Source organism: Varanus komodoensis, unplaced genomic scaffold (genome assembly GCF_004798865.1).
Source record: "Varanus komodoensis strain SLA01 unplaced genomic scaffold, ASM479886v1 scaffold1, whole genome shotgun sequence".
Lineage (NCBI taxonomy): Eukaryota > Metazoa > Chordata > Lepidosauria > Squamata > Varanidae > Varanus > Varanus komodoensis.
This window is the reverse complement of record NW_025335268.1, coordinates 111,009,949-111,036,184: the sequence shown is the minus strand read 5'-3', so window position 1 is coordinate 111,036,184 and position 26,236 is coordinate 111,009,949. Positions and strand designations below refer to the sequence as shown.

The 26,236-nt window shown below is 41.6% G+C and overlaps 1 protein-coding gene across 1 annotated transcript in view; it reads right to left on the bottom strand.

The window, feature by feature from the left end:
* LRRC7 (leucine rich repeat containing 7) overlaps positions 1–26,236 on the bottom strand; it is a 188,112-nt gene that overhangs the window by 137,031 nt on the left and 24,845 nt on the right. The window contains exons 3-4 of the mRNA XM_044440627.1: positions 13,736–13,814; positions 3,672–3,761 (exon numbers count right to left, since the gene is read on the bottom strand). Of these exons, the coding sequence (XP_044296562.1) occupies positions 3,672–3,761; positions 13,736–13,814 (169 nt within the window). The remainder of the gene's footprint in view (positions 1–3,671; positions 3,762–13,735; positions 13,815–26,236) is intronic.

Below are 26,236 nucleotides of genomic sequence, written 5' to 3'. Positions count from 1 at the left end.
TCTGGACCAAATGATTTGGTGAGTATCAGTTGAACTGTTTCTTTACTGTTATCAAGCATGCATTTTAAATCTTATCCATTACACGAGCAGGAACAGAGAATCAGCACTTCAGTGCAATTTTTCTCTTACTTTTTATCTTGAAAAATGATTACTGGCCTTGTCACAGTATTTCTTTTTGAATATTTTAAAAGAAAGTAGGTAACTCTTCATATTGTTCATGACATAGGATTGAATAAACAATGGGCAGGAGCAACTGTGAAGTATTAGAATATATACCCATGGTATAATTGTGTTCTTTTTATTTCTTAAAATTTGCCTATCCTGAGATGCATAACATTTTAGACAGAAGCAATGGAGTTTTGCACAGTTCTGGGAGGGAAATCAAGGCAGTCTGCGATCCTAAATAAAACTTAAATAAGATAAAATAAATCCTAATTTAAACTTAAGACAGTAAGTCAATTTGACTAAAACATGGGCTCACATGCTTCCTGCCCCCCTCCTTAATTAGCTTCTTCCTGATTTACAGCAGATCACAATTTGCCAGTTCGGCTGTAATGGCAAGCTGTAGCCCTCTGAACTTGGAGGATTCCAGGGATCTATGAAGACACATGGAGGCAAAGGTTGCTTCAGTGCTTCTCCCACCCTAAAACACACTTAGATGGCTGTTTTGTTCCTGCCTCCAAAGCTCATCTCTAAGGATGTTCATATGACCTCAGAATTCCAGCCGGTATGGTTCTTTCCATGCCAGCTACAAAGGTGGAACATGGGTGCTCTAAATCAATTCTGACCTTGAAGCAAGTTTACAAAGTTGGAGCTGGGGCCCCATGGCCATCCAAACAATTGTGCCTAGCATATCAGAGTGAAAAAGGAAGTACACAAGTATAGGACTTGCTCCTTCAGGGTTACAGCATTACACATGAACCTAACCACTGTTGGTAAGGCATGTATAATCCTACGCAATTGTCAAAAGTTATTCCTAACCCTGCTTCATCAACATTTACCTTAAGGTGCTTTAATACATCACCAAAAATAACCATTGAAAATCAATCCAAAATTTCTAAAACCATAACAATAATTGCTGAATTTCCCCCCCCCAAAAAAAAGAAAAGAAAAAGGAAAAAATCATTATGAATTTAAAGGAACATCTGTTTACTATTAAATCAGTATTTTGCCCTGCTTTTGAAACATCTTCACAATATAAAGTTTTTTGTGCTCATGCAGGCTTGTTAGTACAATCCCATGACCACTGGAGAGCATCACAATTTTTATAGAATTTTTTACACTCCGGGCTTTGAGGTCAGAAAATTGGGTGGGGAATTAAGATCCCAATTCTCCCACAGTTAGCCTGGAAAGAACTGCTTCTCCAAAATTCCAGGGGAGAGGCAGGAAGATATATCCTAGTGGTGCCCCTGGCTCTATCAGTCTTCCTTTGAGGTGCTGTATTTAAAGAGACAAAATCAGCCACTTCACAGAATGGGAGGAATGAAGAAGTGACCTTCATTCTCATGTTCTCCTCCTCTGCATTAGATGCCCATAATTCTCCAAGTTTGCATGGTTCTGGACATCCCCACTGTATTGTGCTCTCAATGTTATTACTCTATAATTTTTATATCAGTGTAAAGCAGGGGTCCTCAAACTATGGCCCATGGGCCAGATACAGCCCACCATGGTCATTTACCTGGCCTGCCTCATCACTTTTGGACTTGCTTGGAGAAAATGATCTCCAAACAAGTCTGAAAGCTCTGAGCCAGTGCAGGCATTCTCTGAAACTCTTTCAGTTTCAAAGACTAGCAGAGAACCAGCGCATGCGCCAAATTGTAATAGCTCCCTTCAACTGCGCGTGCACTGGCTCTTCCCCCATTGCATGCATACAGAGCAGGAATATGGAGCGGGAATACAGAAGAGAGGAGGACAGTGGGGAGAGAGAGAGAGAGAGATGAAGACACTAAAAAAAGATAGAACTTAAGAAAAATATAACTTTTTAATCAATGTTTAACTATGTGAGCCACATCACTGGGTTGCGGGTCAAGCCATGGCTGCCTCACCAAGTCTGGGGGCAGATGGGCCAAGGTGGTGTGGGAGCAGGGCTGTGGCTCTCAGGCATCTGCTATGGTGTTCTCTTGGCAAGCCACTGCTGCAGTTGAGCGGCTGCCATGCTTTTTCCCCTGTGGCAAGGAGGCACCCCACTCGACCCACTGCAGCCCTATCCCTCGCCTCCCCTCGCCTCAGAAAGCAGCCATTACTTCCCTCCTCGCGGCCCTCTCCTGGCCAGGGAAGCCACACTGCGCTCACCTCTCTGGCCTCCCATTCCCGCTCCTCCTCCCGGAGGCAGGCGAGCACCTGCAAAGGGACCTTCTTCTGGCTCAGAAGCAGGGTGGCGGCGAGGAGCCAGGAAGGCCTCAACCGAGGCAAGCGCCCCCTCATGGCTCCCCCTCGTGTCGTGCTCTCCCTTTTGGTGGGCAGCGCGGCATCATCTTGGGCTTCTGCTGCAGCCCGAGCGAGCAGAGCAAACATTTTAAAATTAATTTTTAAAATTTCTATTAATTTTTAAAATTTCTATTAATTTTTAAAATTTATTTTAATTTTAAAATTTATTTTAATTTTAATTAATTTTTAATGTGCAGTGTGCATAGGAATTCGTTCATATTTTTTTCAAACTACAGTCCGGCCCCACAGCAGTCTGAGGGACAGTGAACTGGCCCCCTGTTTAAAAAGTTCACGGACCCTTGGTATAAAGTAAAAAATAACTTATAATCACAATTTTCTCTGTGTGAAGTAAATCACTTTATTTGTTTATTTATTACTTTAATGATAAAGAATCTGAAGTTTAGACAGAAGGACATGTCAGCCTATATGCAATGCAAGGCAAAGCAGGATTTGAAACCAGTTCTCTAGTTCTCTTCATTCAAATGTATTGTTCTTTTCCTCACCACCACAAATTACAATCACCTCTACAGAGTCACCTCCAATAATTCTCAACTATTCCTGTTTTGAAAGTAAGAATTTTTCCCCCTTCCTCTCACTAGCAGAAAAACAAGTAATGGCTCATCAGAATCCACTATACCTCCCCCTGTCCCGCAAAAAAAAAAAAAAAAAAAAAGAATAATCAAAATATGGGCCCAGCAGTTTATAGTATAGCCCTGGACTGCAGAACCTCTGACAGCCTGATGGCCAAATTCCATCAGGGTGGCGGCTGAAGACAAAAGGAGAGGGATCGACATACTAGCATATTTTAAATGTCTTAGTGCCAGCAACTAAACGTTTGAAGAGGTTTTCCAGTGTTTCAGTTTCAAAGAAAAACTTCACAAAATTGAGAAACCAACAAAGGATTGTTGGATAGAGGAAGGATTGACTGAGACCCCATACAGACCAGATCTGACCACCAGTTGTGCAGCTCTGTTGGTGTGGGCAATCTGGCTCTGCTCCACACAGAACTATTCCTCTCTCTTTATCAATCTCATTTCATTAGTAGCAGTTCAGCTCTGTGATCCCTTCCTTCAAGCTATAAAGCAATAGTCCCGAAGAAACATCAATTCCATTTATTATTAAGGAAGAAAGTGAGTCACCATAGTTAACATAAATTGTTTATTCATGTTATCATATTTTAAAAATTCATCTAATCAAGCCAAATTACTCTTTGTTAACACAGAGCTGACATACTTAATGCTTACCTTCCGAAATTAGCTGGAAGAAATTCCAGAAAGGCATCATTTAGGTACAGCTGGGTCAAGTTTAAAAGTTGGGTAAAACCATCTGGGAGCCTTTTAAAAAAAGGTTAAAAGGTTTAAGCTTTGATACTGTAGAAACAGTACAGAACCAGCAGTCCAACATGTCCTCATTCACACCCACACTGCTGCACAGTGAATACAAAAAATGCATTGAACCATTTATTAGAGCTAACATTTTCCCTGTTACTGCAACAAATGAGACATTACATCACTCTTTTGGGGGATTTATATGCCTGACAATTTAATGTTACATCAACTCTTTCATTTGCTGCGTGAGCTTCTTGATGTTAGATATAATTATAAAAAGATGATCAGTGTCAGTTTTTAGAACCTCTGAAATGAAACACTTTTATTGATACCAAGAACATAACAATTTGATAGAGACTGAGGACTAGCGGTCTATGAGATGTGTTGCCATTTTTATTCACAACATGACCATAAACCATTATTAACCATAGTCTGGACAATGTATTGCACCTGCTTTGAATGGGCACAATCAAATTACTACACAAATATTGTACAGTTGAGATAAAAACAGATGATTGAGATATGTATACACAATAACCATACTTCAATGCCTAACAATTTATTGTGTAAGTCGGGGTGAACGGAAGGTGCTTTTCTAGATCTTTTGGATTTCAACTCCTATCCGCCAATGCCAGTATGTTGTTGTTAGTTGCAAAGCTATGTCCGACCCATCACAACCCCATGGACAACAACATTCCTCCAGGCCTTTCTGTCCTCCACGATCCCCCAGAGTCCACTTAAGCTCACACCGACTGCTTCTGTGACTCCATCTAGCCACCTCATTCTCTGCCATCCCCTTCTTCTTTTCCCATCGTTTCTAGCATTAGGGTCTTCTCCAGTGAGTCCTTCCTTCTCATTAGGTGGCCAAAGTATTTGAGTTTCATCATCAGTATCTGGCCTTCTAAAAAGCAGTCACGGTTGACCTCCTCTAAGACTGACTGGTTTGATCTTGCAGACCAAGGGACTCGCAGGAGTCTTCTTCAGCACCACAATTCAAAGGCCTGAGTACTTCAGCGCTCAGCCTTCCTTATGGTCCAGCTCTCACAGCCATACATTGCAACTGGGAAAACCATAGCCTTGACGATACACACTTTTGTCGGCAGGTAATGTCTCTGCTTTTTAGTATGCTGTCTATATTTGCCATAGCTTTCCTCCCAAGCAGCAAGCGCCTTTTAATTTCTTGGCCGCAGTCACTGTCTGCAGTGATCATGGAGCCCTGGAAAATAAAATCTGTCACTACCTCCATTTCTTCCCCATCTATTTGCCAGGAAGTGAGAGGACCAGATGCCATGATCTTAGTTTTCTTAATGTTGAGTTTCAAGCCAACTTTTGTGCTCTCCTCCTTCACCTGCATCAAGAGGTTCTTTAGCTCCTCTTCACTTTCTGCCATTAGAGTGGTATCATCTGCATAACTGAGGTTGTTGATATTTCTCCTGGCAGTCTTAATTCCAACTTGTTATTCATCTAGCCCCACCTTTCTCTTGATGTGCTCTGCATATAAGTTAAATAGACAGGGTGACAGTATACAGCCTTGCCAAACTCCTTTCAAAGTTTTGAACCAATCAGTGGTTCCATGTCCAGTTCTCCCTGTTGCTTCATGACCCACATCTAGGTTTCTCTAGAGACAAATAAGATGGTCTGGTACTCCCAACTTGCCACAATTTGTTGTGATTCACACAATCAAAGGCTTTAGCATTGTCAGAAAAGCAGAAGTAGATGTTTTTCTGGAAATCGCTAGCTTTCTCCATGATCCAATGTATGTTGGCAATTTGATCCCTAGTTTCTTTGCCTCTTTGAAACCCCGCCTGTACTTCTGGTAGTTCTCAGTCCACATACTGCTGGAGCCTAGCTTGTAGGACTTTGAGCATAACTTTGCTAGCATGTGAAATGAGTGCAATGGTGCGGTAGTTCGAACATTCTTTGGCATCGCCCTTCATTGGGATTGGAATGTAAACTGACCTTTTCCAATCCTGTGGCTACTGTTGGGTTTTCCAAATTTGCTGGCATATTGAGTGTAGCACTTTTACTGCACTGTCTTTTAGGATTTTGAATAGCTTGGCTGGAATACTGTCACCTCCACTAGCTTTGTTGTTGCTCAGACTTCCTAAGGCACTTTTGACTTCACAAACCAGGATGTCTGGCTCGAGGTCAGTGACCACCCCATCGTGGTTATCAGGGACATTAAGCTCTTTCTTGTATAGTTCTTCTGTGTAATCTTGCCACCTTTTCTTAATCTCTTCTGCCTCTTTTAGGTCCCTGCCATTTTGGTCCTTTATTATGCCCATCTTCGCATGAAACGTTCCCTTCATATCTCCAATTTTCTTGAAGAGATCTCTGGTCCTCTCTATTCTATTCTTTTCTTCTATTTCTTTACACTGTTCATTTAAGAAGGCATTCTTATCTCTTCCAGCTATTCTCTGTAATTCTGCATCCAATTCGGTGTATATTTATCTTTCTCCCTTGCCATTTGTTTCCCTTCTTTCCTCAGTTATTCGTAAAGCTTCCTCAGACAGCCATTCTGCTTTCTTGCATTTCTTTTTCTTTGGGATGGTTTTAGTTGCTGTCTCTTGTTGTGAACCTCCATGCATAGTTCTTCAGGCTCTCTGTCTGCAGATCTAGTTCCTTAAATCTATTTTTCACCTGTACTGTATATTCTGTATATATTCTGTATATACTGTATATAAGGTAAGGTCTTGGAAGGGATACCGATGGCAGACCAGGAGATGGCCTTGGCAGGAGTCACGGGTGTTGCTGTCCGCTGCGAGAGCTGCAACATGTTCGCTCTTCTCCCCCAGGAGAGGCAGGTATACACTTGTCCTCGGTGCAAGATGGTGACCCTACTAGAAGAGGAGGTGAGGTGCCTGACGGCCAAGAGAGCTCTCCAGGCCCCCCTGGAGCAGCCCCTTTCTGGACAAAGGGTTGAGGGAGAGACCATGGGAGAAGAAGCTGCGGAGACATGGAGGTATGTCACCCACAGGAGGAGGAGGCCAGCACGGCCTCCTCCTCCTCCTGGCATCAATCTGGAGCTGGGAAACAGGTTCTTTCCACTTGGGGAGGCTGGGGCTGATGAGGCCTCAGTGGACCAGCAGGACCTCCAGCCTGGGATGTCAGGAGGCAAGGGGGCCACTGCGGGAGATGCGAGGGCCAGGGCACGGCAGCCCACCAGCACCAGGAAGGTACGGTGGCGGGTGATTGTTGTTGGGGACTCTCTGCTGAGGGGCACTGAGGCGGCAGTGTGCCACCCCAACCTGGAGACAAGGGAGGTTTGCTGCCTGCCGGGCGCACGCATCCGGCATGTGAAGTACAGAGTGGAGCATCTTGTTCGCTCCGGGGGTCACCAGCCACTCCTGCTGATCCATGTGGGCACAAACGATGTGGCCAGGCAGGGTGTGGTTGGGACCCACCAGGGACTTTGAGGCCTTGGGGAAGAAACTCAGGGAGCTGAAGGCCCAAGTGGCCTTCTCATCAATTTTACCTGTCCGAGGATTTGGGCCAGGAAGGGACAGGAGGGCCTCCGAGGTGAACGACTGGCTTAGGGTGTGGTGCCAGAAGGAACGCTTCGGGTTCCTTGACCACGGCACTCGTTTTCTTGCCAATGGACTTCTGGCAAGGGACAGGTTACACCTCACGAGGATGGGGAAAAGGTCCTTTGGAGATGCTCTAGCAAGCTTCGTCTGGAAGACTTTAAACAGAGCTGGGGGGCGGTTTCAGGCCCCCCAGTAACGTGTCTGCACTAGACAACTGTGGGGGGAGGATCAGGGCTCTGGGAGCAGGGTTTTAGAGATACTGCAGGGACTGACAGGACTCCAACACAGAGGGGCCAGGTATCAGGGAGGATGGGAGGAAGGAGGAGGCTGGGAACTCCAAGGAAGGGAAGCGGTGGGAAGGAGTTGAGGTACATGTACACCAATGCTAGGAGCATGGGTAATAAGCAGGAAGAGCTTGAAGCTCTCCTGGGAATAGGAGAGTATGATCTGGAGGGAATCACAGAAACTTGGTGGGATGAAAGGCAAGTCTGGAATGTGAACACAGAAGGGTATCACCTTTTTAGAAAGGACAGAAAGGGAAAGAGAGGTGGGGGCATGGCTTTATACATCAGGGAAGGGATAGGATGCAGTGAGATAGAATGCAGCACAGATGGGGATTCAGTAGAGGCAGTCTGGGTGAAACTTTGGGGTCTTGACAGGGAAAGAGACCTGACAGTGGGGGTATGTTATCGCCCTCCAGGTCAACTTGAGACCCTGGATGATGTCCTGACAGGACAGATTCTAAGGATATCTCGGGGAGAGACACAGTGATTATGGAAGATTTCAATCTCCCAGATATTAGTTGGGACACTCACTCGGCGGTGACAGCCAGGTCACGTCACTTCCTAGAAGCTATAGAGGGAGGGTTTTTCACACAGAGGGTCCGAGAGGTGACGAGGGGGGGAAACAACCTTGACCAATAGGGAGGAGCTGATAGATGAAGTACAAATTAGGGGAGCTCTGGATGTGAGTGATCACTGCATCCTTTGCTTTGAGATCAGGGGACTGGGGACGTGCAGCATGTCGAGCACTAGAAGCTGGGACTTCAAGAGGGCCAACTGAAGGCCAGACTGGGGAAAGTCTCCTGGGATAGGTTACTGGAAGGTAAGCAAGTTGAGGAGGGGTGGATAGCACTCAAAAGGGAGGTTTTGGAGGCGCAAGCCTTGACGATACGTCTAGTCAGTAAGGTAGGGAGGCAGAAGAGAGTGCTGCCATGGATGCAAAAGGAGGTGGTTAAAGGGATTAGATGAAAGAAGAACCTCTGTAGGAAATGGGTACTGGGAGAAATAGACAAAAGGGTATACTGGGAGGAGGAGGCCCATTGCAGAAGGATTCTTTGCAAGGCTAATGCTGATTATGAGCTGAGACTTGCCAAGAATATCAAGCGCAACAAAAAGGGCTTCTTTCAGCATGTAAATAGGAAGAGGAAGGGGAGACAAGAGGTGGAACCACTAAATAAGGAGGAAGGAGATCCAGTGACTGATATGAGGGAACAGGCACAGATGCTAATGACTATTTTGCCTCTGTGTTCTCCCCAAAGCAGGACGGGGGATATCCGCATAGGAGATTAGATGAGGCTGGGGACTTAGGGGCACAGATTAGAGTCACCCCCCCTTGAAGTCAAGGGGCTCCTCAGGGCATTGGACATTACAAAGGCGCCAGGCCCTGACGGGTTACACCCGAGAGTACTTAGAGAATTGGCAGGGGTTCTCTCACGCCCGCTGGCCTCCATTTTTGAGACCTTCTGGAGAATGGGTGAAGTTCCAGAGGACTGGAGGGTGGAATCAGTAGTAGAAAGGGCATGGGGAATTATAGACCTGTTAGACTTACGTCCATTGCAGGAAAAACAAGGGAAAGGCTCATAATAGTGAGAGATCTAGTGATGCTAGATAGGGAAGGGAGGCTGACAGCCACACAACACAGCTTCTGCAAAAACAGGTCCTGCCAGACAAACCTTGTGGAAGTCTATGACAAGGTTTCAAGATGGCCAGATGGAGGGGATGCAATGGATGTGGTATACCTGGATTTCAGCAAGGCCTTTGACAAAGTGCCCCATGATATCCTCGTGGAGAAACTGAGGAGTTTTGGGATACACCAAAGCACTGTCCGGTGGATTAGGGCATGGTTGACTGACCGAAAGCAGAAGGTAATCATTAGCAGGCAATCATTGGGATGGCAGCCAGTAACAAGCGGGGTCCCCCAGGGCTCTGTCCTGGGGCTGATCCTGTTTAATCTTTTCATTAACGACATGGAAGAAGGGGTGAACAGTCTGCTGATCAAATTCACAGACGACACTAAAACGGGAGCAGTGGCCACAACTGAGGAGCAGGTACTCCAGATCCAAAAGGATCTGGACAGACTATGGAAGTGGGCAGGAGACAACAGGATGGCGTTCAATGTGGATAAGTGCAAGGTCTTGGGTCATAGGAATAGGTGTCATAAGTACAGGTTAGGTGACAAGTGGCTGGAGAGCAGCAGTTGTGAAAGGGACCTCGGGGTACTGGTTGACTGCAGGCTAAATATGAGTCAGCAGTGTGATGCGGTGGTCAAGAGGGCAAACGCCACCCTTGGTTGCATAGCCAGAAGTGTGGCTTCTAGATCAAGAGAGGTATTACTACCACTCTACACGACTCTGGTGCGCCCGCAATTGGAGTATTGTGTTCAGTTTTGGGCCCCTCATTACAGAAAGGATATAGCCAGGTTGGAGTCAGTGCAGCGTAGGGCCACAAGGTTGGTGGCCGGTTTGCAGGGGATGCCGTATGAGGCGAGACTGAGGGAACTGGCGACATACAGGTATGTGAGGGGATGTCACATGGAGATGGGTAGAGACCTGTTCTCCCCTGCAGAGGAAGGCAGGATGCGCTCCAATGGAGCAAAGCTCAGGGAGCCAAGGTTCCATTCAGATGCCAGGAAGCACTTCCTGACAGTCAGGACCCTGAGGGTGTGGAATGGGCTTCCATGAGAGGTGGTTGAGGCCCCATCGGTGTGGGTGTTCAAGGATAGGCTGGACGTCCACATGGTGGGCATGTCGTGAGTGGAGGCGGCTGGTGCCGGAGGTCAGATTAGATGGCCCGGGAGGCCCCTTCTGACTTGCTCTGTTTCTATGTTTCTATATTCATGAGGAATATGATTTAGGTCATACCTGAGTGGCCTAGTGCCACTCAGGTATGACCTAAGACAGTTATCTTTAGATTTCCTACTTTGGCATTCCAATCCCCCATGATGATACAGACATCATTTTTTGGTGTTAATTCTAGAAGGTGTTGTAGGCCTTCAAAGAACTGGTCAACCTCAGACTCTTCAGCATCAGTGGTTGGGGCATAGACTTGGACTATTGTGATGTTGAATGGTTTGCCTTGGATTCAAACTGAGATCATTCTGTTGTTTTGGAGATTGTATCCCAGTACTGCTTTTCCTACTCTTTTATTGTCTATGAAGGCTGCTCCATTTCTTCTGCGGGATTCTTGCCCACAGTAGTATACCCGATGTTCATCTGAATTAAACTCACCCATTCCTGTCCATTTTACTTTGCTGATCCCTAAGATGTCAATGTATAGTCTTGTCATCTCTTGTTTTACCACCTCAGCTTACCTTGATTCATAGATCTTACATTCCAGGTTCCTATGGAGTATAGATCTTTACAGCATCAGACTTTCCTTTCATCACCAAATCTATCCACAACTGAGTGTCCTTTTGGCTTTGACCCAGTCGCTTCATCCTTTCTGGTGCTACTAGTACTAGCCCTCTGCTCTTCCCCATCTTCCAACCTGAGGGGCTCTCCTTCCGGCATCATATCTTTTTGCCTTTTTGTACTGTCCATGGCGTTTTCATGGCAAAGATACTGGAGTGGGTTGCCATTTCCTTCTCCGGTGGATCAATTTTTGTCAGAGTTCTCTGCTATGACCTGTCCATCTTGGGTGCCCCTGCACAGCATAGCTCATCACTTTATTGAGATACACAAGCCCCTTCACCACAACAAGGCAGTGATCCATGAAGGGGAATGCCAGTATAGCTAATACTTAAAATTGCTGGGAGATGAAGTCCAGATCATCCATAGGTTAACTTTCTGTTCTCCATGTGTGTAAGTGACTATAGCATACATACTCTATATGTCAAGGAGCAATTTAGGATGCAATCCTATACATGTTAAAACAGAAGTTTAAATCGCTGGCTGAGGAAAGAGGAAACCCTAACCCTAGGACTTCTTCTGCATAAACTTGCATAACTGCAAGGATTGTACCCTTAGTCTAGTAAGCCTATGGCACAGAGGATATTGCTGTGGATAACAGATTATTACTTTGTATTAATTCAGTTGCACTGTAAGTTCTTTACAGCCCAACCTTATACATGCATGAATGCAATGAAGTCCTGCTGTATTTAATAGGGTTTTACTTCCAAGGGATAGGATCACAGCCTTAGCCAAATTATGGCTTAGCCATGATCTCCTTAACTATTTGGGTCAGCATTGCTGCTACATTTGAATTGCAGAACTGTCAAATCATTTAGGCACATTTAGGCACAGTTATAAATATTGGCCAAATGATGCCATAGATGCTGTCACACATAGTTTCATTAATTAGAATGTTACAACAGCTAAAGGATGTCATGACAGAATAGCAAAGCCAAATGTTTTAAAGAAACATTTGCCAAGCACCCTTTGATATAAGTGACAGCACGGCTAAAAGTATTTCCCACCACTGTGCTAGGCTAAAAGAAATATGTCTTCACATACTGTCTAAAGGCCAAAAGTTAGGGAGTAGTATTGTTCTCAGGGTTGACAACATTCCACCAGTGGGATATCATAGCAAGACTTCTTGCTAATGCTAACCCACCTTTGGTTCAACATGGCATCCAGAGCAGAGATCTACCACATATCCAAAGCATGTCAGGAAATTTGCAGAGGATTTTCATGTAGCGGACTGGAAGCAAAGGTCAGTGGAGCTGCCATCTTGGATGAACGAGTGGTGATCATCAGCAAAACCAAGGAATCACTGAATATTGAGAACCAGTGTGGTATAGTGCCTAAGAGTAAAGGACTGGAACTAGGAGATCTGAGTTGTGGCCTCCACTTAGCCATGGAGACTTTGGGCCAGTTACAAACTCTCAGCCCATTCTACCTCACAGAGCTGTTGTTGTGAGGATAAAATTGAAGGTGGAGGAGAATTATGTAAGCTGCCTTGAGCTCCTTGAGAAGGAAAAAAGGCAGGATACAAATGTATCAGCAGTTATAGGCGGCCTATAAATACATGTATAAATAAATAAATAAATAAATAGTAAATAGATAATATTTGAGAAAGTACGCCAGGGCACTACAGTCTCCAATTTTACTGTATCCATCCAAAGACTGTCAGGCAATATTTGGTGCCATAAGGATTTCATACTTTCTACCAGAAACACATTATTTCTGTTTTAACATAAAAACAGTGTTTCCAGAGTCATTGTAACACAGCCCCTGTGGGGGTATCATGGATGTGACAGTTGGACAAATACAAAAGAATATAATCAAGATGAATGTTCACAAAGGTAGTCTTGAAAGATGCCATTCATAAAATAGTAGAAAACAGCCATGGTATTCCCCAAACTGAATGGCACAACAGTGTATTTATAGTATCCATAGCACATCTTTTATTTATCCCCTGCTCAAATGCAAACTACTTATATGCAGCTTTGTATAAATAACTTGTCACATGTAATTTACTCTAGTAATGTCAAGATGAGGGGAAATGAGTACCAGATTTAGATGGTGACCATATTCAAGACTTTTAATATTTACACATGTTTAACTCTCCATATTTGTAAAAAGAAATACTACTGGGGGAAGTCACAACTGGTGAGGATGCAGGTTTGATGATATGCCATCTTAAGTTCTTAGCCAGGAATTCTCACAGGGCAGCCAGATATTGGAAATCTCAGCATTTAGTGGGCTATTGGACCAGAATGAATTATAGTCCACAATCTGCACCCATTTATACTCTCTCAGGGCAGGTATGCATGTTATAATATGCTGAAAAAATAGCCTCTCACCCCAAAACCAAGATATCTGTAGTTCATGAAGAGGCAGCAACACTACTCCCAATATAAAGGGAAGTAGATCTGAATGGGTTGTATTAAGACTTGCTTTCTGAAAAAGCATAATGTTAATTAAAAAATTAATGAATAACAATTGATTATTTTTAAGGTCTACCATCTTCTCCATAGTGGATTTTCTGGAATATCAGTGCACATATGCTCTTAATTATCTCTATGCATTGAGTACAACCCCGTAAACTGTACTAATGTTTGGGTTTTAGCTATCTCCTGCACATTTTCATATAATTCATTCATTCTTGACGTTGTTTAAATGAATTATAAGTCTCCCCATGTGATATTCCTTTGTTTTACATTTCAGACTTTTATATGTAAAACACTGCACATATAAAAGAGAAACAATTAATTTCATTGTGGGATACTCACTTAGAAATAGGATTGACACTGGCTTCAATTATTGTTAAACACTTACAGCACTTTATATTTTCTGGAAAATCTTGGATACCTAAAAAGAAAATAAATATGTCATATGTTATCTAGGTACACCATAAATTATTGCTCTGTTAAAGAGGAAAGTGTCAGTTTAGTCCTAAACAAGCAAAGACCCACACAAAATAAATATACCTGAACTATTTTAAAATCTTGATTGTGCCTTAGATCCAAAGATTCATAAACATGTGAAAGTACTTCCAACCAAGAACCAGCTTTTACCATGACCACTGTCCTATCACACAATTTCTCATACTTCATTTAAATACATTCCTAATTTTGCCTGATTTGTAAACAAGGTTTACCTATTTGTCAACAGCTGAGCTTTTCTGAGTCATTTATGGCCTTTTACAATTGTGCCAGGGAAAGAAACTGTGGAACCCTTAGTAGCACAGCAATTCATTATGAATTGAACTCTACATTCAATGCAACTCCTTTAACAGAGGTATCCAGAGCACCATTTGGTCCAATTTTGTTGGATGAGTTTCAGTTATTGAGGCCTTAAGATGTGGACAAGATGCTCGGTCAAGTTTGCCTTACCACTTGTATGCTTGACCCTTGTACATCATGGATTATCATGATTAAGGAAGGGATTTGTACCTGACCATAATGCCTCCCATGTGTATGTCTAGCCTATCCTTGAACACCCTCACCAATGGGGTCTCAACCACCTCCCATGGAAGCCCAACTGGACTTCAATTGGTTCAAAATAGGGCAGCAAGGCTGCTAATGAGGACTGGCCAACAAGAACATATTGTGCCAGTCCTCTAAATTGCACCGGTTAACAATTGATGTCTGGGCCTGTTTCAAAGTGCTAACACTAACATTTAAAGTCCTAAACAGTTTGGGTTCAGGCTATCTGAAGTAATGCTTCTTCCCATATGTGTCTGCCTGTGTCATGAGGTCATCATCAGATATCCTTCTCAGAGAGTCCCCTCTAAAGGAAGAAAAGTGTGGCCACTAGGGGAAAGGCCTTTTTGGTTGTGGAACCCTTATTCTGAAATTAACTCTCCAAATTGATTGCCTGGCACTGACATTCTATTCTTTTTGGCACTATTTGGCATAAAAAGGTAAAAACCTTCTTATTTACCTGATATTTTAACCATTTAATTTTTATTCTAACTTCTTACATTGTATTTTATCTTGTAATATTGTTATACCTCCAGAATGATCTAATTGTGGTTGCTGTGGGTTCTTATTTTATACATTATTTCTGTTGATTTTATGTTATTGTTGATTATTGTTTGTTTATATTTTAATGATGTGAACCATCCAGAAAGCCTTTTTGGTGGATGGACTGTATGGGAATTTTATAAATAAGAACCAGCACTTCAAATTTTGCCTGCAACTCATTGTATTTTATCTGCTGTTGCAAACCACCCAGAGAACTTTGGTATTCTATCACTAGTGATGAATGTAGTTGCCATATTTTAGACCACGTGAAATGTTCTGGAGGGGATTACTCATGTATAACATATTATAGTAGACTTGGGTAGGCAACTTATAGCACTTTTAATGTTTTGCTGTACCCATTTTATGGTGGTAGCAATTTGCATACTTTAAAAAATAGTCTTAAAATCTGAAAATTCTTCCAATTGTATTTTTAACATGAATGATCTTTTACAATTGTGATTTAATCTATAGCCTTGTCCTCATAATGTTCCTGAATGTTTTCTCCTACACTTTGACAAGCCAAAGCTTTTCATTTTAGACTTTACTTAAAGTGCAAGTTCACACCTAGAGAGGTCAATTTGTGCCAATTTCAAGACTATTTTTTACAAGAATCTTCTTGAAGATTCAACCTTTCTCCCCTCCAAAAAATTATCATCATCATCCAGTGGAGTTTCTTGTCATTTTCTGTATTGGAAACACTGCAGAATCATGTTTATCCTGAACAAAACTTAATTCCTACCACCAGCCATCCCTAACTGAAAGGAAAGAATGGTAACAGGGAAATGTCCAGTGAAAAAGTCAGTTCATGAAGTAATGAGAATGAGTAGTACAACCTATCCACTTCCCCAGTGCCGTTAATACTTTTGTTTATCTCTATCATGCCTAACCTTTCTCAGTTGCTAAAGCAGATCTAGTAGTGGGAACTGAAAAAGGACCTCTGCTGGAAATCTTAGGTATATGGAAAGGCACATATTGAAGAAACCCTCCTGTTTACTCTTGCCTCACTCTGCTTCTATGGTTTTCTGTGTCAGAATCTAGATTGTAATGTAAAAGCAAAGATTTTTCTTATTCTACTCTGTAAAGTGGAGATAATCTGTACATTGCTATTTTTGCAAAACACTGTTTGTGAAAAGCATATTGTAAATCAAAGTTAACCTTTAGTCCACCTAGGGTTTTAGGATCCGAGGGACTTGAATTGATGGTGCCAGCAGCTCTATTTATTTATTAGACTTCTATCCTGCCTAATTGGCCATAAGAATCCTTGGGCAGGTTACAGTTTAAAAGTATACAGTAAAATAACAATATAAAATCAAAATACAAATGTACAGAAATGTGAAAATAGGATAACATGTAACACTTTAACAAGTAAAACCATGCCATTACCAAACTCCACAGAACCATGGATCAAGATAAAAGGCACAACAACAATATACAACCAAATATAAAATATTGAAACCATTAAAATCATTCTAACAGTTAAAATATTGGAAAAACAAAAAGGTCTTTTCCTGGTGCTGAAAAGACTACAAAGAGGGCACCAAGTGAACCTCTCTGAGGAGCTGATTCCAAAGTTGGGGTGCTACTACTAACAGAGTTCTTTTCTGCAGCCACTCTCCTTATTTCCTGAGGAGAGGGTTCTTTCAGAAGGACTTCTGATGATCACCTAAGGGTGCTCCTTTAGATACCCTGACCCCAAGCCATTTAGGACATTAAACACAAGTGTTAACACCTTGAATTGGACCTGGACTTCCATTGGTAACCAGTGAAGATGGAAGAAGACTGGCTTATTTTTTATTATTTTCTTAAGATAAACAGAATACAAAAAGAAGTATATGTAAAATAAAGTAAAATAGAATAAAGCTACCAAGGGATTTTAAACAAGTACGACCAATACATTCAAGCCCACAAATTTCAAAGAGACTGAAAGCATCTATCCATCTATCCTTCTATCATTCAGCACTCTACAAAAGTTCAGAAGAGAGGGAGTTATTATTCTGTATACCAACAAATTTTTCAATCGCTTTATGTCAATTATAGCTCCTTTTTAAAGAATTCCCTTTTACATCCCATTAATTGTACTGAATATCTTCTGGAGTAATATACCACTGATAAAACATCTTAGATCAATTTTTCTTAATGCTTGACTAGCTGTGAATTTCATGTCTTTAATGTCTTTCTTCCATAAAGCCTTGCAAAGTGGTATTTCTTCTCCAAGATTTTGCTTCCAAATTCTCATACATTTCTTGTCTTGTTGATTTTCGGTGTCATGCTGTAGTAACTGTTTGTAAAATCTTCCTAATAGATGACTATTCTGTTGTGTAATCAACTTTTCAAAATCCAGAACCTTTCCCTGATTGTATTTCCCCTTTCAATCTTAAACAGTTGGTGATAAGCAAACCAATGCGTATTTTCCCTTCATCTTTTAGTTGTTGTCAAGATTTCACTCATCCTTGTTGATCAATCATATCTCCATTATTTTTCCTTAAGTATTTTCCATATGCTTCAACCAGGAACACCAGAGGAGAGACTGGATGATTTTTTTTCTCATAGAATACCAAATTTTTATTAGGCCATCTCTTAATGCAGGTTATAATTGGATACCAGGGCCTTTTTAACCAACTCTTTTACCCAAAAGAGATTGTGTATTCCATCTTCAAGATCTGCTATTTCTAACTTCACTTGCCTATCATAAGCATTTATAATCCAGTCTGCAATACAAACCAAGTCAGCTGCATAGTAGTATAGCTTTAAATTAGGTACTGAAATGCCTCCTTTCTCCTTTTCATCCTGAAGGATTTAAATCTAATCTTCAGCTTTTTGCCATTCCAAATAAAGGCATTTGCCAGTTTTCCTGGTATAGCAATTGGTATCATCTGAAATAGAAAGCTTTAAGTAGTACATTCATTCTTATAATGGAAATTCCTCCCAACCATGATACTTTTAGTTTAGTCCATGTTTGTAAATCTTTTTGGATATTCATTCATGTTATTTAATAATAATCTTGAAATAATATGTCATTATGTCCTGTGATACTTGTCCCTAAGTATTTAACTGGGTTTGAGGTTATTTCACATTCTAAAATCTTTTTTATACTTTTCTCTTCCTGCTTTGTAGCAAATTTTAGTATAATTTTTGGGGTGGGTTTTTTTGTTTTTATTGATCTTATAGCCTGAATAGAGTCCAAATTTTTCAATTTACTCTATTATATGCTATAAAGGGGGGAACAAATGTAAGAAGTGGCAGATTTTATTTTTTGGGACTCCAAGCAGTGACTGCAACTATGAAATTAAAAGACACTTGCTCCTTGGGAGGAAAGCTATGGTAAAACTAGACAGCATACTAAAAAGCAGTGACATCACCTTGCCAATGAAAGTTTGTATAGTAATAGCTATGGTTTTCCTGGTTGTAATGTATGGCTGTACATTAGACCATAAGGTCTAATTAGACCATAAGAGTTGGACCATAAGGAAGGCTGAGTACCAAGAATTGGTGCTTTTGAACTGTGGTATTAGAGAAGACTCCTGAGAGTTCCTTGGACTGCTAAGAGATCAAATCAGTCAATCCTAAAGGAAATCAACCCTGAGTGTTCTTCAGAAGGACACATACTGAAACTCAAATACTTTGGCCACCTGATTAAAGGGAAGGACTCATTGGAAAAGACCCTGATGCTGGGAAAATTTGAAGGCAAAAGAAGAAGGGAATGGCAGGAGATGGTTAGGTAGTGTCACTGATGCAATAAATATGAATTTGGGTGAGCTCTGGGAAACACTGTAGGACAGGAGGGCCTGGCGTGCTATGGTCCATGGGGCTGTGAAGAGTCAAGCATGACTGTACGACTGAAAAACAACATATTTTATACACTGATTATTTGGAACAGTCAAGACTATGTCATCAACCTAACACTTCATTTTGTATTCTTCTCAATCTGTTTTTAAGCCTTTAATTTTGGGGTCTTTTCTTACTTTTTTGCTAAAATTTCCAGTACAATAATAAATAAAAGAGGTGATAAAGAGCATCCTTTGCATGTTCCCTTCTCCATTTGAAAACTGCCGTTAATTAAGATCTTAGCATGTTGTTTAGTATAAAATGCTTGAATCCAATTCAGAAAGCTTGAACGACAGTCTAAATATTGGAGAACTTTCATTAAAATGAGCCAAGACACATTATCAAAAGCTTTCTCTACATCAAAAAAAGATAAATGCAGCCACTGCCGCCTCCTCCACCTCCTTCTTCTTTACTCATTCAGTTGCATCTTTATTATCTTTCATGTATCTTTTCAGGTCAAATCCAGTCTCATTTTTATGAATCTGTTTTTCTATACATTTTCTGAAGAAAAAGTTTGTAATCCACATTTAATAATGAGATAGGTCAATAAGAATGTATCAATGTATTTGATAAGATGTATTTTAAGATGGCGTCGGAACGGGACGGCTGTGATTAACAGAGCTTCTGTTATCATGCCGGTATTGTTCGGCAGTGAGTCGTGGGAGGCTCATCTAAGCCCTGTCGGGGTGAAGATAGATTGCCTGGGCACTCTTCTGGTCAGTGTGGGATGGCAACCCCATATCTACTGGGAGAAATTCAGGCATTTCTCAATCAGACAACACAGAGGGGCTTTTTTAGCTCCTTCAAGTCCTCGACATCTGATCAAAATTAGCTTACAACTATTAGCCAGATAAGCATCGGGACTGCTAGGCAAGCATTTTTATTTCTTATTTCTCTTTGCAATATTACCCATGGAAAAGCTGCATCTATTCCTAATTGGCATAAAGAAAAAAGAAAAAGCCCTCCTGATGGAGGGAGGAATATCCTCCCTCATGGAGTCTTTAAGAGGCAACTGATATGGAGAGAGAGTTGAGGCTTCTGTCCGAGTCGAAGCCGAAGAAAAAAATTTTTCCTCTAACTTCTCTAAGCGCAAAGAATTAAAATAAATAATCACTGCGGAATTAAGTGATAGAAGGGTAAAACTTAGAACGATCATTTTGGATATCTGTTTGGACTTCTGCCAAGACTAACTGGACACTTGCCAGGATATTTTTCATATTGTGCGGTGTTTTCCCCTCTACTGTGATGATTTTTTGGGTGAGCATTCTTATTTTCTTTTTGCAATACTACCTGTGGAAAAACTATATTTGTTGTTAATTGGCAGAAAGAAGAAAGAAAAGTCCCCTTGATGGAAGAAGGAATCCCCCCCCCCACGGTGTTTTAAGCAGTAAATGATATGGGGAGAGGATTTAAGGTTTGTGTGAAAGTCTAAAGTAGAAACTGAAAGCTGAAATTGAGGAGAAAGATTGTGTTTTCTTGATCTCCCCAAGGGCGAAGAATTAAAACAATAACTATTGGGGAATTAAGTTATAGAAGGATATAATTTGTTGGTGGCCATTTTTGGCCAGCTTCCACTCTTTCTGGGAACTCTGCCAAAAGAAACTGGACTGTGAAGATTTTTTTTAAAAAAATAGCCCTTTGCTGCCACCCTGTGGCTATTGGAATTATTGCAAGCTATTTCCCTCTTTTTCCCCCCTTTTCTTTTTCCTTTTTACTATTTTACTCAATATTTATTTTTTCTCTCTCCCTTCTTTTCTTTTTCCCTCTCTCCTCTTTTCTATTTTTTTGCTGTTATATTGAAACTTCTTTGGTGAACAACTTTCATCATGAGAAAAACTCAGCCCTCCTCTTCTTCGGCACCCTCCTCAGCTGGTCAGAGCCCAATTCATCAGCCTAAGACAGAAGATGTCGCAAAAAGCTTAAGAGAGTTGCAAATGACAACTTTGGCAATACAGATGGCTTTAACAACTTTGCAAGCATCCCAAGAGGCGATGGCAATATGGCTGGAAAGTTTGTCAAATGAGCAAAAAGAACAGCTTGAAAAATTGGATAATTCCATTAGAGGTGACAACCCAATTATCTGATGTTCGACTTAAAGCTGAACAGAATACACAAAAAATACAACAAACACGTGAAAAATTGGAGACAGTAGATAAAGAAACACATCTAATAAAGCAAACAAATAAGTCAATATGGGACTCAATGGCTGCATTAGAGATGGAGAAGGCATCTTACTACCTATGATTTCAGAATATACCCAAAGAAAAAAATGAAGACCTGCGAGAGCTAATAACTGGCATGTTGGCAGAGCTTTTAGAAATCGAGAATAAGGTTATGAGTATGGGAATTGATTTAATTTTTAGGGTCAATTCCACTTATACCAGAAAAAACAAACTTCCGAGGGAAGTTCATTTCAAATTTGCTCTAAGGTCTATAAGAGACAATGTTCTGAAGGCCGCATGGGAGAAGCCGCTAAAGAGAGATGATCGTCAGGAGGTGATGGTTCTGAAACAGATACCATGGAGGATTAGAGAAGGACGAAAGAAATACTTATTCCTCACTACAAAACTGATTAAGAAAGAGATTATCTTTAAGTGGCTAACACCAGAAGGAATATTTTTCACATGGAACTCTGTAAGATATAAATTGGATAAATTGGATTTTCAGTTCTACGAAATATTTAGAGCTATGTTTGAAGAGGAAGAACCCAGCACCTCAAAAAAAGGAGAAAAAGGTGCTGAAGCAATGGAAATAACTGTGTACCGTTCTGAAGAAGGAGAAATACTGGATGTTGATTCACAACAAGAAGTACAGACTTTGGACTCAAAGGAGAGAAAAAAAGGTAGAACTGTAAAGGCAAAGAATAAGTAGATAAGTATATATGTATACATTTTCTATTAAACATGGCTCTTAAAAAGGAAGGGAAAATTGAGCTGCTTTCCTTAAACGTTAATGGACTAAATGAGAGAGAAGAAGGGTTTTTGCTCAGCTTCAAAAACGAAAATTAGATACAATTTGTCTACAAGAAACACATATTAAGAAACAATGCGTTAAACTTTTGGAATGTTTAAAGCTGGGAAACTTGTTTGTATCTTCTGCTTCTCAAAAGAAAAGAGGTTTAGCACTATATGTTAAAGAAAAATTGGACCCTAAATATATTCTTGCTGATGAGGATGGTAGGATCTTGATGGCTGAAATTATGATCAAACTTAAAAAAGTGCTTTTAGTGGCAATATACGCACCAAATGACCATCAGGAAACTTTTTACCAAAAATTACATACGTTACTTTTACAAGTGGACTACCAGACTGTGTGTGTAATGGGTGATTTTAATGCAATTGTGGATAAGGGAATCGATTACAAGAGTGAAAGTAAAGGAAAAAAGGGTAGGAGGATGCTTCCAAAGTCTTGTTCCAGCATGATGGAAGAATTCAGATTGATAGATGCCTGGAGGCATAAAAACCCAACTTCTGCCAGTTATTCTTTTTACTCAAACAGACATAGGTCATGGTCTAGAATTAATATGGTTTGGATAACTCCAGACTTAGTTCCAGATCTGATAGAAGCTGAAATGGAGACAAATGTCTGGGCAGATCATAACCCTGTATCTATATCACTGAAAGGAGCTGTAAGGACACCCAGATAGAGCCTAGATAAAACGTTATTAAAAGATAAAAAGTTTACAGAAGAGATAAATAAAGAAATGCAAGTATTCTTTCAAATAAATAAAGCAGAAGAAACTTCTTTACAGAATGTCTGGGACACAGCTAAAGCTTATGCCAGGGGACTGATAATAACTTACTCAGCAAAAATAAATAAAAAGAAAAAGCAAGAGCGAGCAACATCAGTAGAAGAACTGAGGAAACGGGAACAAGAACTGCAGGAGGATCTAACAAAAAAACTCTTCAGGTCCAAATGAATACTTTAAAGCACAAATTGAATCTTTTGGATACAAATGAACTTACTAAGCAAATGAAACTGACCAAACAGAATTTCTTTGAAAATGCTAACAAACCGGGGAGATGGTTAGCATATAAAGTAAAGAAAGAAAGAGAGAAGAGACTAATTCTGAAAGACGGAGGATGACTACATGTACAAGACACACAAATTAAGAAAATAGCCAAAGACTTTTTCGCAAAGTTATACCGGAAGGAGGAAATTTTGATTGAGAAAGTAAAAGAATACATCCGAAAAGAAGGATTACTAAAACTACCAGAAAAGTATCAAAAATTATTGAACCAAGAAGTAACAACTATGGAAGTAACAGAGGCAATCATGCAACAAAAGAACGATAAAACCCCTGGTCCGGATGGGCTCCCAGCTGAATTTTACAAATCTTTTGAGGGAGTTTTTGCTACACTTCTTAAAGATGTATGTAATGAAGCATTGTTAAATGCTAAAATACCAGCTACCTGGACAGAGGCAAATATTACACTAATACTGAAAAAGATATGGACTTAACACAGATTCAAAACTACAGACCTATATCATTACTAAATGTGGACTGTAAAATTTTTTGCCTCTATATTGGCAGAAAGGTTGAAGAAGTTTCTTATAGATTTTATTCATCCAGACCAAAATGGTTTCCTGCCTAAAAGACAAATGAAGAACAATCTGAGAACTATCTTGGATATCCTAGAATACTATGAGATACACATGGAAAAACTTATATAAGGAGCGGAGTGTCCGCCATTTTCCAGTCTTTGAAAGACCAGCGTTTGTTGCATAATAAAAGGTTTGTCAGAATGACAAGAAATCCAAATTTAGTAGTGGTACGACACATAGGAAAAAGATATCAAAGTATCGCAGAAAATAGTCGGACCACCCATGACACCAAGCAGGGTCGGAGGGTGGGTTGTGTGACTGCACAGATGGCCACTCGAAGAAAATCAGTTACAGGTAAGCACCCTGTTCTTCGTCGTGGCCTCTGTGCATCACACATAAGGGTAGAATAGCAAGCTTACCCAAAATGGAGGAGGGAGGTGTCATCAACGAAGGACAGAAGAAAGAACAGTTCTGCCAAAAGAGCAATCCTGTCTGGCACGGACATCGAGTCTATAATGTCTGGCGAAGGTACATGGAGTAGCCCAAATGGCCACTCTGCACACGTCTTCTATCGGGACTCCTGATGCAAAGGCCGAAGAAGTAGCGACAGCCCTTGTAGAATGGCCTCTTGGAGTAGATGGTAAGTCCAATTTAGCCAACTGATAAGATAGGACAATTGTATTTACTATCCATTTCGAAAGTCATTGTGAGGTGACTGGGCAACCCTGATCATGTTCCGAATATTTCACAAAAAGTCTATTGGAACGCCGAACAGACTCAGTCCTGGACCTATAAAAAGCTAAGCAACGACGAACGTCCAGCATATGCAGAGATCGTTCTATCGGATTCGAAGGGGTCAGAAAGAATGCTGGTAAAACAATCTCCTGTTGCATGTGAAACGAAGTAGCGACCTTCGGAAGGAAAGACGGATCCATTCGAAGAACCACGTTTTCCTTATGAAAATTTAGGAAGGGGGGGTCTACCCGAAGGGCGCAGAGTTCAGATGATCTGTGGGCTGAAGTTACTGCAACAAGGAAGGCCATCTTCCATGAAGCAAAGCGTAGATCGATCGTCGCCATGGGCTCGAAAGGTGGTCGAGTCAGTGCTTGTAAAACCACCGAGAGACTCCAGGTGGGCATTAGAGGTCTTATAGTTGGATGTAGATTACTCAATCCTCTTAAAAATCTTTTAATCAAAGATGGAGAGGCCATGTATAGTTCCTCGATAATGCGAAATCGCTGCTATATAAACCTTTATGGACGAGGGTTTGAGTCCAGACTGATGTAATTCAAAAAGAAACTGAAGAATCTGTGAAACAGAAGCTGAAGGGGCCAGAAAAGAGTGTAAATTGGCAAAGTTAGAGAATCTCTGCCATTTTGCCGCGTACGACTTCCTAGTAGATGGTCGTAGCGCAGATTTGAGGATATACTGTAGACTCTGCTGAGCAGGAATAGCTGGAACAGTTTGTGGTGTCGATACCGTTGTATCAGAGGTGATCATTGTATCCTCCATGCAGTCAGTTTCAGCGATAGCAAATCTGGGTGATGGATTGCGCCCTCCCTCTGGGTAATGAGATAAGGAAGAAGAGGGAGTTGGAGAAACTCTTCTCTGGAGACGTGAAGGAGAGTTGAGAACCATGGTTGGCATGGCCACCAGGGGGTGATCAGTATCCCTGTGGCCCCTTCGTGAATGATCTTTGCCAATACTCTCATGATGAGTGGGATCGGAGGGAAAGCATAAAAAGTCATGTTTGTCCAGGGAATCATGAAAGTGTCCCCGAGGGAGTCCTGACCCACTCCCGCTCTGGAACAATATGCCGTGCATGCCCTGTTCCGTTGTGTGGCAAACAGATCAATGTCTGGCTTGCCCCATCGGTGAAATAGCATGTTGCGAACCCGATGGTCTAGCTCCCATTCGTGGGACCGCGACATATGTCTGCTCAAGAGAGCGGCGTCTGTATTTTCCGTGCCTGCTAGGTGAACTGCTACAAGAGTGATACCTCTCGGCATGCACTAGTCCCAAATCTGCATGGCCAGGCGGGCTAGTTTCCGGGATCGGGTTCCCCCTTGTTTGTTTAAATAAAAGACTGTCGCCATGTTGTCCGAGGTCACCTGGACGACCTGGTGCAGAAGCACATCCTCGAATGATTGAAAGGCTTTGAAAATGGCAAGAAGTTCCAGGAAATTGATATGGTTCCTGCAGTCCCGCTGACTCCATATCCCTTGGGTACGTAGGTCGGAACAGATTGCTCCCCATCCCAGTAGAGACGCATCGGTACCGAGGGTTATTGTAGGGTACCGGGGTCGGAATGGAACTCCTACGGTTAGATTGGCTGGGTCTATCCACCATAACAGGGACTGAAGGACAGAAGCCGGGAGTCGAATCTGTTTGGTAGGGGGGTCCATCTGTGGTCGAAACACCCCGTTGAAGAACAGTTGAAGGGGACGTAGCCTGAGTTTGGCATGTGGAACCACAGCAATGAAAGCAGACATGTGACCCAACAGACTCTGAATAGACCAGGTGGGAGCAGTTCTTGTTTGTCGAATCCGAGCGATGCAATGAGCAATCACATGTCGTCTGTCCCAGGGAAGGAAGGCTCTTGCCAACGTCGAATCCAGTCGGGCTCTGATAAAGTTGATCACCTGCGTAGGGAGAAGGGAAGATTTCCGTCGATTAATACAAAGTCCAAGATCGTGCAATAGAGCACATGTAAACTCAACAGCAGATGAAAGTCCTGCTTCTGTGTCAGCGACCAGCAACCAATCATCAAGGTACGGGTATATCTGAATTCCACGTAATCGAAGGTGTGCACAGACAGGGGCTATACACTTCGTAAAAACTCTTGCTGCAGTGGCCAATCCAAATGGTAGCACATTGAATTCGTAGATTTCAGAG